Source organism: Salvelinus fontinalis, chromosome 10 (assembly GCF_029448725.1).
Source record: "Salvelinus fontinalis isolate EN_2023a chromosome 10, ASM2944872v1, whole genome shotgun sequence".
In the NCBI taxonomy this organism is placed as follows: Eukaryota; Metazoa; Chordata; class Actinopteri; order Salmoniformes; family Salmonidae; genus Salvelinus; species Salvelinus fontinalis.
Genome location: NC_074674.1, coordinates 14,237,753 through 14,257,920, shown reverse-complemented (window position 1 = coordinate 14,257,920; position 20,168 = coordinate 14,237,753). Strand labels below are relative to the sequence as shown.

The 20,168-nt window shown below is 44.7% G+C and overlaps 1 protein-coding gene across 2 annotated transcripts in view; it reads right to left on the bottom strand.

Moving 5' to 3' along the window:
- LOC129863657 (solute carrier family 12 member 2-like) overlaps positions 1 to 20,168 on the bottom strand; it is a 95,328-nt gene that overhangs the window by 5,571 nt on the left and 69,589 nt on the right. For both annotated transcript variants that reach the window (XM_055935784.1, XM_055935785.1), the window contains 4 exons: positions 11,547 to 11,663; positions 10,978 to 11,089; positions 6,255 to 6,341; positions 221 to 356 (listed from right to left, as the gene is read on the bottom strand). In XM_055935784.1, the coding sequence (XP_055791759.1) occupies positions 221 to 356; positions 6,255 to 6,341; positions 10,978 to 11,089; positions 11,547 to 11,663 (452 nt within the window). The remainder of the gene's footprint in view (positions 1 to 220; positions 357 to 6,254; positions 6,342 to 10,977; positions 11,090 to 11,546; positions 11,664 to 20,168) is intronic.

The window sequence follows — 20,168 nt, the reverse complement described above, 5'->3', positions numbered from 1 at the left end:
TAGGATAGGCAGATATGGGAGCACTTTCATCCCCATACATCTCAAAGACATTGGGCACAATACTCAACTCTGGAGGACCCCATTTCAAAACGTTTTATAGGCTGGTTCTATTTGGCTCCCAGCATCCTACAGCTAGCCCCTTACCACTTCCATGTTCACAGATCTGAAATAACTGGATAGGAGTAAGTAATATGGTGATGGCCAGAGTGGTTAGATTTACCTTGGCCCTGTAGAGCTCCAGCTCGTTGTCGGTTATCCTCCAGGGCTCGCTGGCCTTCTGTGCCTCCGCCGTATCCTGCTCCATGTCGTCCTCCTTCAGCCGGTACGGCTCGATCATCTCTTCAAAAGCAGTAACACTGCACAACCATAGGGGTTTAAAGGTTAGTAAATGATTAGTTAGAAACTTTAGTACACACGCACAGTATATATAACAGGCCAGTATATTTGAGTATATACACTGAGTATACCAAACATTAGGAACACTTTCCTAATATTGAGTCACACGAGCCAACACTTTCATGATTATTGAAGGTGTCAACGTTCAACTCAATGCTATGTGAGGGCATAGGTCATCACGCAACAGCCGTCATCAGAGCGGTCTACACTCGGTCTGTTGTTTTCATGAAATCTTTTTTAATCATGTCAACCACATCATCTTTAACCATTGGAAGTTCAGATAGCTGGGAACGCAAGTTTGTGTCCCGGATTCCTGCTAAAAAAAACACAATAGTTAGTGGTTAGCCATCATGCTAAGAGAGCAAGATAACGCTTGCAGTGTTAAGAGTCAAAACAGCAGTGGTATTCGCGTCTACATCTGGGCTCAAATGCGCTAGGTCTGAGATCATATCAACGCAAGAGCAGGATAAGGTGGAACTCAAATGAACGTGAATTCTTTGTCTGATCCAAATGTATCATCGTCAAACAGCTTAGGGAAGCGATTCTCCGGCTGCTACCTCAACTGCGGAAAAACAAGATGTGCTTTCTAAGTACTTGGATGCAGCCCAGGCACACAGAATGTCAGTTCTGGATGCCTCCTACAGCCAAGGGGGTTGATGAGTCTGGCAGTACTGACCTGCTCCAAAGCACTGGATAGATGGTAGGCTTAACTCGGCGGCCAGTGGGAGACACCGGCAATGTGAAGGAGGTCGGGTGGGAGACAGTCTGGTTGTCCTCCATATATCCTAGGAGATCAGATTCAGTTATTAAACAGCTGAAGGCGGACATACCGGCCCTGGGAGTCAGCTCTGATCCTGGGAGTACACCAACAGAATGCAGCCGTCCACGGGCACCCTCCACAGCTCAGCCAATCCCTGACCAAAGGAAAAAAAGGTCTTGGGCCCTCCATCTCCCCGAGGATTCCGACTCCATCCACTGCTACATGTGCTGTGAGTCAGGCTGGCATGAGTCGAAGCACACCTCCTCCCCGAGGCAGGCCCGTTCTGTTCTTCTTCCTTCTCCATCGGATTCCATCACAACCACCATAGTCTGCGTGAACTTGCCTTAGGCATGCTGCAAGGAGGCATGAGGACTGCAGATGTGGCCAGGGCAATAAATTGCAATGTCCGTGCTGTGACATGCCTAAGACAGCGCTACAGGAAGACAGCACGGACAGCTGATCATCCTCGCAGTGGCAGACCACGTGTAACACCTGCACAGGATCGGTACATCTGAACATCACACCGACAGGACAGGTACAGGAAAGCAACAACAACTTCCTGAGTTACACCAGGAAGGCACAATCCCTCCATCAGTGCTCAGACAGTCCAGCCTCTCAGCCTATTGCGGACAGAGGGCTTGTAGGCCTGTTGTAAGGCAGGTCCTCACCAGACATCACCGGCAACAATATCGCCTACGGGCACAAACCCACCGTCGCTGGACCAGACAGGACTGGCAAGAAGTGCTCTTCACTGACGAGTCGCGGTTTTGTCTCACCAGGGGTGATGGTCGGATTTGCGTTTATCGCCGAAGGAATGAGCGTTACACTGAGGCCTGTACTCTGGAGCGGGATCGATTTGGAGGTGGGGGGGCCATCATGGTCTGAGGCGGTGTGTCACAGCATCATCGGACTGAGCTTGTTGTCATTGCAGGCAATCTCAACGCTGTGCATTACAGGGAAGACATCCTCCTCCCTCATGTGGTACCCTTCCTGCAAGCTCATCCTGACATGACCCTGTGCATGATTTCCTGCAAGACAGGAATGTCAGTGTTCTGCCATGGCCAGCGAAGAGCCCATATCTCAATCCCATTGAGCACGTCTGGGACCTGTTGGATCGGAGGGTGAGGGCTAGGGCCATTCCCCCCAGAAATGTCCGGGAACTTGCAGGTGCCTTGGTGGAAGAGTGGAGTAACATCTCACAGCAAGAACTGGCACATCTGGTGCAGTCCATGAGGAGGAGATGCACTGCATTACTTAACGCAGCTGGTGGCCACATCAGATACTGACTGTTACTTTTGATTTTGACCCCCTCCCCTTTGTTTAGGGACACATTATTCAATGTCTGTGGAACTTGTTCAGTTTATGTCGCAGTTGTTGAATCTTATGTTCATACACATGTTAAGTTTGCTGAAAATAAACACAGTTGACAGTGAGAGGATGTTTCTTTTTTTGCTGAGTTTAGTATGTAGCCTGAAAAACAAGGTTCATGAAATGTATTTTCAGAAAACATCCAGGCCATCTCTGAAACACACTTAGATAATTCATTTTGATGCAATAGTAGCTATACATGGTTATAGAATATACAGTGCATTCGGAAAATATTCAGACCACTTCACTTTTTCCACATTGTTACATTAGACTTATTGTAAAATGGAGTAAAAAGAATTCCCCCTAAATCAAACACACAATACCCCATAATGATGAAGCGATGAAAATAGCTGTGTAGCAACGCTCCCCATCCAACCTGACAGAGTTGAGAGGATCTGCAGAGAAGACTGGGAGAAACTCCAAATACAGGTGTGCCAAGCTTGTAGCGTCATACCCAAGTAGACTCGAGGCTGTAACTGCTGCCAAAGGTGCTTCAACAAAGTAACGAGATAAGGGTCTGAATACTTATGTAAATGTTTTATTTTCAACACATTGGCAAAAAAATTAAATACATTTTTCCCCCTTTGTTATTATGGGGTATCGTATGTAGATTGATAAAACAAAGTTGAATCCCCTTTAGAGTAAGGCTGTAACGTAACATTTGGAAAAAGTGAAGGGGTCTGAATACTTTCGTAATTCACTGTATTGGAAAGATAGAAATGTAACCGGAGGAGGTATTTCCATGTACAGTGGCTTGCAAAAGTATTCACCCCCCTTGGCATTTTTCCCTATTTTGTTGCCTTACAACCTGGAATTATAATGGATTTTTAGGGGGGTTTGTATCATTTGATTTACACAACATCCCTACCACTGTTTCACAATAAAAAATATTTTGCATCTTCAAACAACAAAAGAAAAATGAACTTGTGCGTGTGTAACGGATGTGAAATGGCTAGCTAATTAGCGGTGGTGCGCGCTAATAGCGTTTCAATCGGTTACGTCACTCGCTTTGAGACCTTGAATTGAAGTAGTGGTTCCCCTTGCTCTGCTCTGTGGAGCGATGGGTAACGATGCTTCGTGGGCGACCGTTGTTGATGTGTGCAGAGGGTCCCTGGTTTGCGCCCGGGTCGGGGCGAGGGGACGCCGTAAAGTTAAACTGTTACATTGATGCTGTTGACCCGGATCACTGGTTGCCTCGGAAAAAGGAGGAGGTTGAAAGGGGGGTGAGTGTAACGGATGTGAAATGGCTAGCTAGTTTGCGGTGGTGCGCGCTAATAGCGTTTCAATCGGTTACATCACTCGCTTTGAGACCTTGAATTGAAGGAGTGGTTCCCCTTGCTCTGCAAGGGCCGCGGCTTTTGTGGAGCGATGGGTAACGACGCTTCGTGGGTGACTGTTGTTGATGTGTGCAGAGGGTCCCTGGTTCGCGAGGGGACGGATTAAAGTAATACTGTTACACGTACACCTACAGCTGTAAGTCTCTTGGGGTATGTCTCTAAAACCTTAGCACATCTAGCCACTTTAATTTTTGCCTATTCTTCAAGGTAAAACTGCACCAGCTCCTTCAAGTTGGATGCGTTCCGCTGGTGTACAGCAATCTTTAAGTCATACCACAGATTCTCAATTGGATTGAGGTCTGGGCTTTGACTAGGCCATTCCAAGACATTTAAATGTTTCCCAATAAACTACTCGAGTGTTGCTTAAGCAGTATGCTTAGGGTCATTGTCCTGCTGGAAGGTGAACCGTCGTCCCAGTCTCAAATCTCTGGAAGACAAACCGGTTTCCCTCAAGACTTTCCCTGTATTCAATTCTGAAAGCAATGGCTTTTTTTCTGGTCACTCTTCTGTAAAGCCCAGCTCTGTGGCGTGTACGGCTTGTGGTCTGTCCTATGCACAGACACTCCAATCTCCGCTGTGGAGCTTTGCAGCTCCTTCAGGGTTATCTTTGGTCTCTTTGTTGCCTCTCTGATTAATGCCCTCCATGCCTGGTCCGTGAGTTTTGGTGGGCGGCTCTCATGGCAGGTTTGTTGTGGAGCCATATTCTTTCCATTTTTTAATAATGGTTTTAATGGTGCTCCGTGGGATGTTCAAAGTTTGGGATATTATTTTATAACCCTACACTGATCTGTACTTCTCCACAACTTTGTCCCTGACCTGTTTGGAGAGCTCCTTGGTCTTCATGGTGCCGCTTGCTTAGTGGTGTTGCAGACTCTGGGGCCTTTCAGAACAGGTGCATATATACTGAAAACGTGACAGATCATGAGACACTTATATTGCACACAGGTGGGCTTTATTTAACAAATTATCTGACTTCTGGATGTAATTGGTTGCACCAGATCTTATTTAGGGGTGAATACATATGCACGCACCATTTTTCCATTCTTGTTTTTGTTGAATTTTTTGAATCAAGTATTTTTTTTCCATTTCACTTCACCAATTTGGAATATTTTGTGTATGTCCATTACATGAAATCCAAATAAAAATCTATCTAAATTACAGGTTGTAATGCAACAAATAGGACAAATGCAAAGGGGATGAATACTTTTGCAAGGCACTGTATGTCCAGAGTCATATTCCTTTTAGGCTGAGAGCTAATCTCATGTCAGATGACGTGGAAATAATATGGCTACAGGTTCATCTACCTCACGGTTTAGATCTAATAATGAATAATGTGGCTATTGAGAAATTTGAGGAGAGTAAACTGCTGGGTGTAACTCTCGATAGCAAGCTGTCATGGTTAAAACATATAGACTCAATGGTTGCTAAAATGGGAAGAGGTCTGTCCATGATAGGGCGTTCTGCCGTCTTGACATCTCAGTCGACCAGACAGGTCCTACATGCCCAAGTTGTCACACTTGGACTACTGCCCAGCTGTGTGGTCATGTGCGGCAAAAAAGGACCTAGGTAAATTGCAGTTGGTCCAGAACAAAGCTGCACATATCCCACTTAGATGTACACGGAGGGAAAGTGTCAGTCTCGCCTGGCTCAAAGTTGAGGAAAGATTGACTGCATAACTATTGTTCTTTGTGCAAGGTACTGATGTTTTGAAGGTACCGAACTGTCTGTTCAAGCAGTTGGCACACAGTTCAGACACTCATCAGTACAAGACATGCAAGCCAGTAGCCTCTTCAGTTTCCAGGTCCAAAAATAACACCTTACTGCACAAAGGGAGAGCCATTAAGAGAGAGCCATTTGATATATGTTGCATTGTAATTTGCACTGTGCTATGTATTAGACTTAGACATTGTATGTGTGTACTAATATGTCGGCTGTGTGTGATGTTTAAAATGTATGTATTTCAGTCCTTGACTAATAATGTTCTGTACGATGTCATGTTTCATGTGGACCACGGGAAGAGCGGCTGACGCTTTCGCAGCGGCGAATGGGTGTCCTAATAAATACATTTGGTGTTTTGTTAATGGTGGTGGAAAACGCAGTCGCAGGCACTGCTCCAGAATCTCCCATAAGTGTTCAATTCCCTAACCCGGGCGACCCTGGGCCAATTGTGCACCGCCCTATGGGACTCCCGGTCACGGCCGGTTGTGAGACAGCCTGGGATAGAACCCGGTTCTGTAGTGATGCCTCAAGCACTGTGATGCCTTAGACTGCTGCGCCACTCGGGAGGCCTTGGCGTTTTTGCCTTGACATTTCAATTTAGAACCCCAACCCGCCCGACAACCTCAGAACTGTCATGTGAGGGAGAATCAAATCTTGAGAGAAAAACCACATACTTCTCTTTCTTGGGCTTGGTGTTGATGTCTCCCAGTACGTTGATGTCGGAGAAGTCTATCCTGAACTTGCTGAGCAGGGTGGCCATCCTGAGGAGAAAATGTAACAACACATAACACTAAAGCAGTTTTCATGCCGCTTTACATCCAAGAGCTTTGGAGAGACCGCACAAGCCACTGAGGGCATCAAGAAGCCATTTGAAAGGATTGCTACTGTTTGAAGTAGCATAGCGAACAGGTGCGAGCTGAAATCAATATTTTCCAGATATTTAGGAGAAAGCTGTTAAGATGCTTTCTCTTTATGACACTCATTTCCCTAGGTAAAAAAAAAAAGACAGGGATAACTTCTCCTCAAAACATCTTCAGCGACTCCAAACATGTCATGTCCGAGTAAGCACAGCGACTCTTATATACAATGACTTTCATATCAAAGGGATACTTGAATCCTCAATTACATGCCGAGAGTTTGGATGGGATATAATTGCAACAATGAGGTCCAAGTATAGAACAAACAAGGTCCAAAAATATAGTTTGCCAATACTGAAACGCTATTTTAAATTAGCAAGGCTAATATGGCTTGTGACACACACACACATACTCTAAAATGGAAGGCCTGGGTTGCCAGTGCTCATTCTAGCCAACAAAAGGAGGCAGGAGGCAGCTGTGGGGGACAATGAGAGTGAGGGTCAGGACATTTGTGTTGGACAATAACACTGCCGCCACAACAACACAGAGAGAAAAGAGAAAGAAGACAGATGAGTGGGAGAAAGAAGAGACCCTAACCTGCTTCTGTGAAGCAAATATAACAAATTGTTATATAGAAAAACATGCAGATTTAATGTGGTGGTGGAATAACGTGGGTTTAATCCTGTAAGGGCCGTACCTGTGCCAGTCAGTGACTAAGCTGTATTTTTGGAAGGCAATGTAGCATAGGGCTCTGACGGGCAGCTAAGAGCAGAGCAAGCTCATCCCTTGAACCTGTAACACACTGATCTTATTTAGCATTGGCGGTATTAGGGGTTTGAGGGAATTTGCCAGACAGACCTAAATCTAGGATGTAAGAGAATATAAAAATGTATTACTCAATATGGAATGTAAAAAATGGAAGTGGAAAACGCATATAGTATTACAATGTACACTATAGATAGACATTATTGTTCAAAAGCTTAGGGTCACTTAGTAATGTCCTTGTTTTTGTCCATTAAAATAACATAAAATTGATCAGAAATACACTGTAGACATTGTTAATGTTGTAAATGACTGTTGTGGCTGGAAACGGCAGATTGTACGCCTATGTAGATATTTCATTAAAAACAGAGGCCCATTATCAGCAACCATCACTCCTGGGTTCCAATGGCACGTTGTGTTAGCTAATCCAAGTTTATCATTTTAAAAGGCTACTTGATCATTACAAAACCAATTTTGCAATTATGTTAGCACAGTTGGAAACTGTTCAGATTTTTTTTATTTAACCAGGTAGGCCAGTTGAGAACAAGTTCTCATTTACAACTGCAACCTGGACAAGATAAAGCAAAGCAGTGCGACAAAAACAACAGAGTTACATGTGACATAAACAAAAGTACAGTCAATAACACAATAGAAAAATCTATATACAGTGTGTGCAAATGGAGTAAGGAGGTAAGGCAATAAATAGGCCATAGTAGCGAAGTAATTACAATTTAGCAAATTAACACTGGAGTTATACATGCGCAGATGATGATGTGCAAGTAGAAATACTGGTGTGCAAAAGAGCAAAAAAAAGTTAATAAAAACAATATGGGGATGAGGTAGGTAGTTGGATGGGCTATTTACAGATGGGCTGTGTACAGGTGCAGTGATCTGTGAGCTCCTCAGATAGCTGATGCTTAAAGTTAGTGAGGGAGATATAAGTCTCCAACTTGAGCGATTTTTGCAAGTCGTTCCAGTCATTGGCAGCAGAGAACTGGAAGGAAAGGCGGCCAAAGGGGGTGTTGGCTTTGGGGTTGACCAGTGAGATATACCTGCTGGAGCGCGTGCCAAGGGTGGGTGCTGTTATGGTGACCAGTGAGCTAAGGCAGAGCTTTACCTAGCAAAGACTTATGGATGACCTGGAGCCAGTGGTTCTAGCGACGAATATGTAGCGAGGGCCAGCCAACGAGAGCATACAGGTCGCAGTGGTGGGTGGTATATGGGGCTTTGGTGCCAAAACAGATGGCACTGTGATAGACCGCATCCAGTTTGCTGAGTCGAGTGTTGGAGGCTATTTTGTAAATTACATCGCCAAAGTCGAGGATCGGTATAGGGTATGTTTGGTGGCGTGAGTAAAGGAGGCTTTGTTACGAAATAGGAAGCCGATTCTAGATTTAATTTGGATTGGAGAAGCTTCATATGATTCTGGAAGGAGAGGTTACAGTCTAGCCAAACACCTAGGTATTTGTAGTTGTCCACATATTCTAAGTCAGAACTGTCCAGAGTAGTGATGGTAGTCAGGTGGGTGGGTGCGGGCAACGATCAGTTGAAGAGCATGCATTTAGTTTTACTAGCGTTTAAGAGCAGTTGGAGGCCACGGAAGGAGTGTTGTATGGCATTGAAGCTCGTTTGGAGGTTTGTTAACATAGTGTCCAAGATGGGCCAGATGTATACAGAATGGTGTCATCTGCGTAGAGGTGGATCAAGGAATAACCCGCAGCAAGAGCGACATCATTGATAAATACAGATAAAAGGGTCGGCCCGAGAATTGAACCCTGTGGTACCCCTATAGAGACTGCCAGAGGTTCGGACAACAGGCCCTCCGATTTGACACACTGAACTATATCTGAGAAGTAGTTGGTGAACCAGGCGAGGCAGTCATTTGAGAAACCAAGGCTGTTGAGTCTGCCGATAAGAATACGGGGATTGACAGATTCGAAAGCCATGGCCAGGTTGATGAAGACGGCTGCAGAGTACTGTATTTTATCGTTTAGTACCTTGAATGTGGCTGAGGTGCACCTGGAACCAGCTCGGAAACCGGATTGCACAGCGGAGAAGGTACGGTGGGATTTGAAATGGTCAGTGATCTGTTAGTTAACTTGGCTTTCGAAGACTTTGGAAAGGCAGGGCAGGATGGATATAGGTCTGTAAGCTTGGGTCTAGAGTGTCACCCCCTTTGAAGAGGGGGATGACTGTGGCAGCTTTCCAATCTTTAGGAATCTCGGACGATACGAGAGGTCGAACAGACTAAAATTATCCGCCGCCATTTTTGCAACCCCTATTACTAGAGGGCCCAGATTGTCTAGTCCAGCTGATTTGTACGGGTCCAAGTTTTGCAGCTCTTTCAGAACATCTGCTATCTGGATTTGGGTGAAGGAGAAGCTGGGGAGGCTTGGGAAGTAGCTGCGGGGGGTGCAGAGCTGGTGGCCGGGGTTGGGGTAGCCAGGAGGAAAGCATGGCCAGCCGTAGAGAAATGCTTATTGAAATTCTCGATTATCGTGGATTTATCGGTGGTGACATTGTTTCCTAGCCTCAGTGCCATGGGCAGCTGGGAGGAGGTGCTCTTATTCGCCATGGACTTTACAGTGTCCCAGAACGTTTTGGAGTTAGAGCTGCAGAATGCAAATTTCTGTTTGAAAAAGCTAGCCTTTGCTTTCCTAACTAACTGTGTGTATTGGTTCCTGACTTCCCTGAAAAGTTGCATATCGCTGGGACTATTCTATGCTAGTGCAGTACACCACAGGATGTTTTTGTGCTGGTCGAGGGCAGTCTGATCTGGAGTGAACTAAGGGCTATATCTGTTCTTAGTTCTACATTTTTCTGAAAGGGGCATGCTTTTTTAAGATGGTGAGGAAATTACATTTAAAGAACAACCAGGCATCCTCTTTACTACAGTGTTCCAAATTACCTCGAAGCAACGTCAGCAGAACTCTTCGCTGGGAGCTTTATGAAATGGGGTTCCATGGCCGAGCAGCTGCAAACAAGTCTAAGATCACCACACGCAATGCCAAGTGTCGGCTGGAGTGGTGTAAAGTGCACCGCGATTGGACTCTGGAGCAGTGGGAACGCGTTCTCTGGAGTGATGAATCACACGTTACCATCTGGCAGTCCGACGGACAAATATGGGTTTGGCGGATACCAGGAGAACGCTACCTGCCCAAATGCATAGTGCCAACTGTAAAGTTTGGTGGAGAAGGAATAATGTTCTAGGGCGGTTTTTCATGTGAAGGGAAATCTTAACGCTACAGCATACAATGACATTCTAGACAATTCTGTGCTTTCAACTTTGTGGCAACAGTTTGGGGGAAGGCCCTTTCCTGTTTCAGCATGACAATGTCCCTGTGCACAAAGCGAGGTCCATACAGAAATGGTTTGTCAAGATCGGTGTGGAATAACTTGACTGGCCAGCACAAAGCTCTGACCTCAACTCCATCGAACACCTTTGGGATGAATTGGAAAGCCGACTGCGAGCTAGGCCTAATCGCCCAATATCAGTGCCCAACTTCACTAATGCTCTTGAGGCTGAATGGAAGCAAGTCCCTGCACCAATGTTCCAGCATCTAGTGGAAAGCCTTCCCAGAAGAGTGGATGCTGTTACAGCAGCAAAGGGGGGACCAGCTCTATAGTAATGCCCATAATTTTGGAATGAGATGTTCGATGAGCAGGTGTCCACATACTTTTGGTCATGTAGTATACTTTCAATACATTCCCATTGGCAGTATAGATCTACAGCGAATAGAAAGCAATACAGATCTGTAGTGAATAGAAGGTCACTCACGCTCTGCGGTCGTGGTCGATCCTGTTGATCTTGCCTCCGATGAAGACGCGGATCTTGCAGTCCTTCCACTTCTTCTTGTTGGTGAGCAAGTAGGGGATGAGCAGGGTAAGGCCTGGCACAGTCACATTACAGAGACACAGTCAGTCACTACTCTGTGTTTGGTGCAATGCGGCAACACCAGTCTCTTCTTACTGATGTGCAGAGTTATGGGTCTCTCTAAATGTTTCCAAAGTGTCTACATGGCTGCTGTGCCTACTCCACTCATGTTGGTACAATCTTAGTCTCTTGTCCAATGTATATTTTTCTAATTTCTCAGCGGCATGTTACTCTCGTTGCATATGTTACTCACTGGTGATTTCGTAACCAGTAATATTCTCAACCAAAGAGATATTCTAGTTCTGAGTGCAGCACGCTTCAGACTGCTAAGTCATCCTGACCTCTTCCTGAATTGACTGTCCTCAATAGACTGTTTGTCAAACTTCCAACTACAACCAAGTTGCTCTGTAACAGCAACCAATAGGCACAAAGTATCCAGAAAACACCCCCTTGGTCTGGAGGGCCAAACTCACCACCGTCGTCAAAGAGCCACCACACGTCCACGGTGCCCTTGCCCTGTTTCCTCTTGAACAGCTGACTGGCGTCCAGCAGCCTCTGGTCGGCCACGTTCAACCTCTGGGGGCTCTTGTCTGTGTGGCCAAAAAAGTGCTATGTCAGACACTAAGATCAAGACAGGACAGGAAGCTGCATCCTCAATGAGGGAGATGACCTAGCTAGGAATTCCTCTGTGTGACTCAGACTGGGCCCACATTCATAAAGTGTCTAGGATCCGTTTTGTCTTTCAGATCATAATTAATAAAATTATACGGACAAGGGGGACCGTGTGCTCAGTGTAATGTAAACGGTGTGCTCAGTGTAATGTAAACTGTGTGCTCAGTGTAATGTAAACTGTGTGCTCAGTGTAACGTAAACTGTGTGCTCAGTGTAACGTAAACGGTGTGCTCAGTGTAACGTAAACGGTGTGCTCAGTGTAACGTAAACGGTGTGCTCAGTGTAACGTAAACGGTGTGCTCAGTGTAGTGTGAAGTGCGCTCAGTGTAATGTAAACTGTGGGCTCAGTGTAACGTAAACTGTGTGCTCAGTGTAACGTAAACTGTGTGCTCAGTGTAACGTAAACTGTGGGCTCAGTGTAACGTAAACTGTGTGCTCAGTGTAACGTAAACTGTGTGCTCAGTGTAACGTAAACTGTGTGCTCAGTGTAACGTAAACTGTGTGCTCAGTGTAACGTAAACTGTGTGCTCAGTGTAACGTAAACTGTGTGGGCTCAGTGTAACGTAAACTGTGGTCTCAGTGTAACGTAAACTGTGGGCTCAGTGTAACGTGAAGTGGAATCAGTGTAACGTGAAGTGGGCTCAGTGTAATGTGAAGTGGGCTCAGTGTAATGTAAACTGTGTGCTCAGTGTAATGTGAAGTGGGCTCAGTGTAATGTAAACTGTGTGCTCAGTGTAACGTAAACTGTGGGCTCAGTGTAATGTAAACTGTGGGCTCAGTGTAATGTAAACTGTGTGCTCAGTGTAATGTGAAGCGGCTCAGTGTAATGTAAACTGTGTGCTCAGTGTAATGTGAAGCGGCTCAGTGTAATGTAAACTGTGGGCTCAGTGTAATGTAAACTGTGGGCTCAGTGTAATGTAAACTGTGGGCTCAGTGTAATGTAAACTGTGGGCTCAGTGTAATGTAAACTGTGGGCTCAGTGTAATGTAAACTGTGGGCTCAGTGTAATGTAAACTGTGGGCTCAGTGTAATGTAAACTGTGGGCTCAGTGTAATGTGAACTGTGGGCTCAGTGTAATGTAAACTGTGTGCTCAGTGTAATGTAAACTGTGTGCTCAGTGTAATGTAAACTGTGTGCTCAGTGTAATGTAAACTGTGTGCTCAGTGTAATGTAAACTGTGTGCTCAGTGTAATGTAAACTGTGTGCTCAGTGTCATGTGAAGTAGGCTCAGTGTAATGTAAACTGTGGGCTCAGTGTAATGTAAACTGTGGGCTCAGTGTAATGTAAACTGTGTGCTCAGTGTAATGTAAACTGTGGGCTCAGTGTAATGTAAACTGTGTGCTCAGTGTCATGTGAAGTAGGCTCAGTGTAATATGAAGTGGGCTCAGTGTAATGTAAACTGTGTGCTCAGTGTCATGTGAAGTAGGCTCAGTGTAATGTAAACTGTGGGCTCAGTGTAATGTAAACTGTGGGCTCAGTGTAATGTAAACTGTGGGCTCAGTGTAATGTAAACTGTGGGCTCAGTGTAACGTAAACTGTGGGCTCAGTGTAACGTAAACTGTGGGCTCAGTGTAATGTGAAGTGGGCTCAGTGTAATGTAAACTGTGTGCTCAGTGTAATGTGAATTGGGCTCAGTGAAATGTAAACTATGGGCTCAGTGTAATGTAAACTGTGGGCTCAGTGTAATGTGAAGTGGGCTCAGTGTAATGTAAACTGTGGGCTCAGTGTAATGTAAACTGTGGGCTCAGTGTAATGTAAACTGTGTGCTCAGTGTAATGTGAAGCGGCTCAGTGTAATGTAAACTGTGTGCTCAGTGTAATGTGAAGCGGCTCAGTGTAATGTAAACTGTGGGCTCAGTGTAATGTGAAGCGGCTCAGTGTAATGTAAACTGTGTGCTCAGTGTAATGTAAACTGTGGGCTCAGTGTAATGTGAAGCGGCTCAGTGTAATGTAAACTGTGTGCTCAGTGTAATGTAAACTGTGTGCTCAGTGTAATGTAAACTGTGTGCTCAGTGTAATGTAAACTGTGTGCCCAGTGTAATATGAAGTGGGCTCAGTGTAATGTAAACTGTGTGCTCAGTGTAATGTAAACTGTGTGCTCAGTGTAATGTAAACTGTGTGCTCAGTGTCATGTGAAGTAGGCTCAGTGTAATGTAAACTGTGGGCTCAGTGTAATGTAAACTGTGGGCTCAGTGTAATGTAAACTGTGGGCTCAGTGTAACGTAAACTGTGGGCTCAGTGTAACGTAAACTGTGGGCTCAGTGTAATGTGAAGTGCGCTCAGTGTAATGTAAACTGTGGGCTCAGTGTAACGTAAACTGTGTGCTCAGTGTAACGTAAACTGTGTGCTCAGTGTAACGTAAACTGTGTGCTCAGTGTAACGTAAACTGTGGGCTCAGTGTAACGTAAACTGTGTGCTCAGTGTAACGTAAACTGTGTGCTCAGTGTAACGTAAACTGTGTGCTCAGTGTAACGTAAACTGTGTGCTCAGTGTAACGTAAACTGTGTGCTCAGTGTAACGTAAACTGTGTGGGCTCAGTGTAACGTAAACTGTGGTCTCAGTGTAACGTAAACTGTGGGCTCAGTGTAACGTGAAGTGGAATCAGTGTAACGTGAAGTGGGCTCAGTGTAATGTGAAGTGGGCTCAGTGTAATGTAAACTGTGTGCTCAGTGTAATGTGAAGTGGGCTCAGTGTAATGTAAACTGTGTGCTCAGTGTAACGTAAACTGTGGGCTCAGTGTAATGTAAACTGTGGGCTCAGTGTAATGTAAACTGTGTGCTCAGTGTAATGTGAAGCGGCTCAGTGTAATGTAAACTGTGTGCTCAGTGTAATGTGAAGCGGCTCAGTGTAATGTAAACTGTGGGCTCAGTGTAATGTAAACTGTGGGCTCAGTGTAATGTAAACTGTGGGCTCAGTGTAATGTAAACTGTGGGCTCAGTGTAATGTAAACTGTGGGCTCAGTGTAATGTAAACTGTGGGCTCAGTGTAATGTAAACTGTGGGCTCAGTGTAATGTGAAGCGGCTCAGTGTAATGTAAACTGTGTGCTCAGTGTAATGTAAACTGTGGGCTCAGTGTAATGTAAACTATGGGCTCAGTGTAATGTAAACTGTGGGCTCAGTGTAATGTAAACTGTGGGCTCAGTGTAATGTAAACTGTGGGCTCAGTGTAATGTAAACTGTGGGCTCAGTGTAATGTAAACTGTGGGCTCAGTGTAATGTGAACTGTGGGCTCAGTGTAATGTAAACTGTGTGCTCAGTGTAATGTAAACTGTGTGCTCAGTGTAATGTAAACTGTGTGCTCAGTGTAATGTAAACTGTGTGCTCAGTGTAATGTAAACTGTGTGCTCAGTGTAATGTAAACTGTGTGCTCAGTGTCATGTGAAGTAGGCTCAGTGTAATGTAAACTGTGGGCTCAGTGTAATGTAAACTGTGGGCTCAGTGTAATGTAAACTGTGTGCTCAGTGTAATGTAAACTGTGGGCTCAGTGTAATGTAAACTGTGTGCTCAGTGTCATGTGAAGTAGGCTCAGTGTAATATGAAGTGGGCTCAGTGTAATGTAAACTGTGTGCTCAGTGTCATGTGAAGTAGGCTCAGTGTAATGTAAACTGTGGGCTCAGTGTAATGTAAACTGTGGGCTCAGTGTAATGTAAACTGTGGGCTCAGTGTAATGTAAACTGTGGACTCAGTGTAACGTAAACTGTGGGCTCAGTGTAACGTAAACTGTGGGCTCAGTGTAATGTGAAGTGGGCTCAGTGTAATGTAAACTGTGTGCTCAGTGTAATGTGAATTGGGCTCAGTGAAATGTAAACTATGGGCTCAGTGTAATGTAAACTGTGGGCTCAGTGTAATGTGAAGTGGGCTCAGTGTAATGTAAACTGTGGGCTCAGTGTAATGTAAACTGTGGGTTCAGTGTAATGTAAACTGTGTGCTCAGTGTAATGTGAAGCGGCTCAGTGTAATGTAAACTGTGTGCTCAGTGTAATGTGAAGCGGCTCAGTGTAATGTAAACTGTGGGCTCAGTGTAATGTGAAGCGGCTCAGTGTAATGTAAACTGTGTGCTCAGTGTAATGTAAACTGTGGGCTCAGTGTAATGTGAAGCGGCTCAGTGTAATGTAAACTGTGTGCTCAGTGTAATGTAAACTGTGTGCTCAGTGTAATGTAAACTGTGTGCTCAGTGTAATGTAAACTGTGTGCCCAGTGTAATATGAAGTGGGCTCAGTGTAATGTAAACTGTGTGCTCAGTGTAATGTAAACTGTGTGCTCAGTGTAATGTAAACTGTGTGCTCAGTGTCATGTGAAGTAGGCTCAGTGTAATGTAAACTGTGGGCTCAGTGTAATGTAAACTGTGGGCTCAGTGTAATGTAAACTGTGGGCTCAGTGTAACGTAAACTGTGGGCTCAGTGTAACGTAAACTGTGGGCTCAGTGTAATGTGAAGTGGGCTCAGTGTAATGTAAACTGTGTGCTCAGTGTAATGTGAATTGGGCTCAGTGAAATGTAAACTATGGGCTCAGTGTAATGTAAACTGTGGGCTCAGTGTAATGTGAAGTGGGCTCAGTGTAATGTAAACTGTGGGCTCAGTGTAATGTAAACTGTGGGCTCAGTGTAATGTAAACTGTGTGCTCAGTGTAATGTGAAGCGGCTCAGTGTAATGTAAACTGTGTGCTCAGTGTAATGTGAAGCGGCTCAGTGTAATGTAAACTGTGGGCTCAGTGTAATGTGAAGCGGCTCAGTGTAATGTAAACTGTGTGCTCAGTGTAATGTGAAGCGGCTCAGTGTAATGTAAACTGTGTGCTCAGTGTAATGTAAACTGTGTGCTCAGTGTAATGTAAACTGTGGGCTCAGTGTAATGTAAACTGTGGGCTCAGTGTAATGTAAACTGTGGGCTCAGTGTAATGTAAACTGTGGGCTCAGTGTAATGTAAACTGTGTGCTCAGTGTAATGTGAAGCGGCTCAGTGTAATGTAAACTGTGTGCTCAGTGTAATGTAAACTGTGGGCTCAGTGTAATGTAAACTGTGGGCTCAGTGTAATGTAAACTGTGGGCTCAGTGTAATGTAAACTGTGGGCTCAGTGTAATATAAACTGTGGGCTCAGTGTAATGTGAACTGTGGGCTCAGTGTAATGTAAACTGTGGGCTCAGTGTAATGTAAACTGTGTGCTCAGTGTAATGTAAACTGTGTGCTCAGTGTAATGTAAACTGTGTGCTCAGTGTAATGTGAAGTGGGCTCAGTGTAATACGAAGTGGGCTCAGTGTAATGTAAACTGTGTGCTCAGTGTAATGTGAAGCGGCTCAGTGTAATGTAAACTGTGTGCTCAGTGTAATGTAAACTGTGTGCTCAGTGTCATGTGAAGTAGGCTCAGTGTAATGTAAACTGTGGGCTCAGTGTAATGTAAACTGTGGGCTCAGTGTAATGTAAACTGTGTGCTCAGTGTAATGTGAAGTGGGCTCAGTGTAATATGAAGTGGGCTCAGTGTAATGTAAACTGTGTGCTCAGTGTAATGTGAAGCGGCTCAGTGTAATGTAAACTGTGTGCTCAGTGTCATGTGAAGTAGGCTCAGTGTAATGTAAACTGTGGGCTCAGTGTAATGTAAACTGTGGGCTCAGTGTAATGTAAACTGTGGGCTCAGTGTAATGTAAACTGTGGGCTCAGTGTAATGTAAACTGTGAGCTCAGTGTAACGTAAACTGTGGGCTCAGTGTAATGTGAAGTGGGCTCAGTGTAATGTAAACTGTGTGCTCAGTGTCATGTGAAGTAGGCTCAGTGTAATGTAAACTGTGGGCTCAGTGTAATGTAAACTGTGGGCTCAGTGTAACGTAAACTGTGTGCTCAGTGTAATGTGAAGTGGGCTCAGTGTAACGTAAACTGTGTCCTCAGTGTAATGTGAAGTGGGCTCAGTGTAATGTAAACTGTGTGCTCAGTGTCATGTGAAGTAGGCTCAGTGTAATGTAAACTGTGGGCTCAGTGTAACGTAAACTGTGTGCTCAGTGTAATGTGAAGTGGGCTCAGTGTAATGTAAACTGTGTCCTCAGTGTAATGTGAAGTGGGCTCAGTGTAATGTAAACTGTGGGCTCAGTGTAATGTAAACTGTGGGCTCAGTGTAATGTAAACTGTGGGCTCAGTGTAACGTAAACTGTGTGCTCAGTGTAATGTAAACTGTGTGCTCAGTGTAATGTAAACTGTGTGCTCAGTGTAATGTAAACTGTGTGCCCAGTGTAATATGAAGTGGGCTCAGTGTAATGTAAACTGTGTGCTCAGTGTAATGTAAACTGTGTGCTCAGTGTAATGTAAACTGTGTGCTCAGTGTCATGTGAAGTAGGCTCAGTGTAATGTAAACTGTGGGCTCAGTGTAATGTAAACTGTGGGCTCAGTGTAATGTAAACTGTGGGCTCAGTGTAACGTAAACTGTGGGCTCAGTGTAACGTAAACTGTGGGCTCAGTGTAATGTGAAGTGGGCTCAGTGTAATGTAAACTGTGTGCTCAGTGTAATGTGAATTGGGCTCAGTGAAATGTAAACTATGGGCTCAGTGTAATGTAAACTGTGGGCTCAGTGTAATGTGAAGTGGGCTCAGTGTAATGTAAACTGTGGGCTCAGTGTAATGTAAACTGTGGGCTCAGTGTAATGTAAACTGTGTGCTCAGTGTAATGTGAAGCGGCTCAGTGTAATGTAAACTGTGTGCTCAGTGTAATGTGAAGCGGCTCAGTGTAATGTAAACTGTGGGCTCAGTGTAATGTGAAGCGGCTCAGTGTAATGTAAACTGTGTGCTCAGTGTAATGTGAAGCGGCTCAGTGTAATGTAAACTGTGTGCTCAGTGTAATGTAAACTGTGTGCTCAGTGTAATGTAAACTGTGGGCTCAGTGTAATGTAAACTGTGGGCTCAGTGTAATGTAAACTGTGGGCTCAGTGTAATGTAAACTGTGGGCTCAGTGTAATGTAAACTGTGTGCTCAGTGTAATGTGAAGCGGCTCAGTGTAATGTAAACTGTGTGCTCAGTGTAATGTAAACTGTGGGCTCAGTGTAATGTAAACTGTGGGCTCAGTGTAATGTAAACTGTGGGCTCAGTGTAATGTAAACTGTGGGCTCAGTGTAATATAAACTGTGGGCTCAGTGTAATGTGAACTGTGGGCTCAGTGTAATGTAAACTGTGGGCTCAGTGTAATGTAAACTGTGTGCTCAGTGTAATGTAAACTGTGTGCTCAGTGTAATGTAAACTGTGTGCTCAGTGTAATGTGAAGTGGGCTCAGTGTAATACGAAGTGGGCTCAGTGTAATGTAAACTGTGTGCTCAGTGTAATGTGAAGCGGCTCAGTGTAATGTAAACTGTGTGCTCAGTGTAATGTAAACTGTGTGCTCAGTGTCATGTGAAGTAGGCTCAGTGTAATGTAAACTGTGGGCTCAGTGTAATGTAAACTGTGGGCTCAGTGTAATGTAAACTGTGTGCTCAGTGTAATGTGAAGTGGGCTCAGTGTAATATGAAGTGGGCTCAGTGTAATGTAAACTGTGTGCTCAGTGTAATGTGAAGCGGCTCAGTGTAATGTAAACTGTGTGCTCAGTGTCATGTGAAGTAGGCTCAGTGTAATGTAAACTGTGGGCTCAGTGTAATGTAAACTGTGGGCTCAGTGTAATGTAAACTGTGGGCTCAGTGTAATGTAAACTGTGGGCTCAGTGTAATGTAAACTGTGAGCTCAGTGTAACGTAAACTGTGGGCTCAGTGTAATGTGAAGTGGGCTCAGTGTAATGTAAACTGTGTGCTCAGTGTCATGTGAAGTAGGCTCAGTGTAATGTAAACTGTGGGCTCAGTGTAATGTAAACTGTGGGCTCAGTGTAACGTAAACTGTGTGCTCAGTGTAATGTGAAGTGGGCTCAGTGTAACGTAAACTGTGTCCTCAGTGTAATGTGAAGTGGGCTCAGTGTAATGTAAACTGTGTGCTCAGTGTCATGTGAAGTAGGCTCAGTGTAATGTAAACTGTGGGCTCAGTGTAACGTAAACTGTGTGCTCAGTGTAATGTGAAGTGGGCTCAGTGTAATGTAAACTGTGTCCTCAGTGTAATGTGAAGTGGGCTCAGTGTAATGTAAACTGTGGGCTCAGTGTAATGTAAACTGTGGGCTCAGTGTAATGTAAACTGTGGGCTCAGTGTAACGTAAACTGTGTGCTCAGTGTAATGTGAAGTGGGCTCAGTGTAATGTAAACTGTGTGCAGTCAGTGAGTGTCTTTATTGTAACATTCCCTTCTCTACTCGGTCTGTCTGAGTGTATGTCTGTGACTTGGCTAAGTTGACAGGATGGATATCAAACAGATGTACCTGAAAAGCACATGACTATTACAACAGGAGAACGAGACACAGGCAGAGAGGGAGAGAAAGAATGAGAGGAAGAGAGGAAAAACAGACAAACCCAAAGAGCAGCCTGCTAGTAAGGAACAGATCGA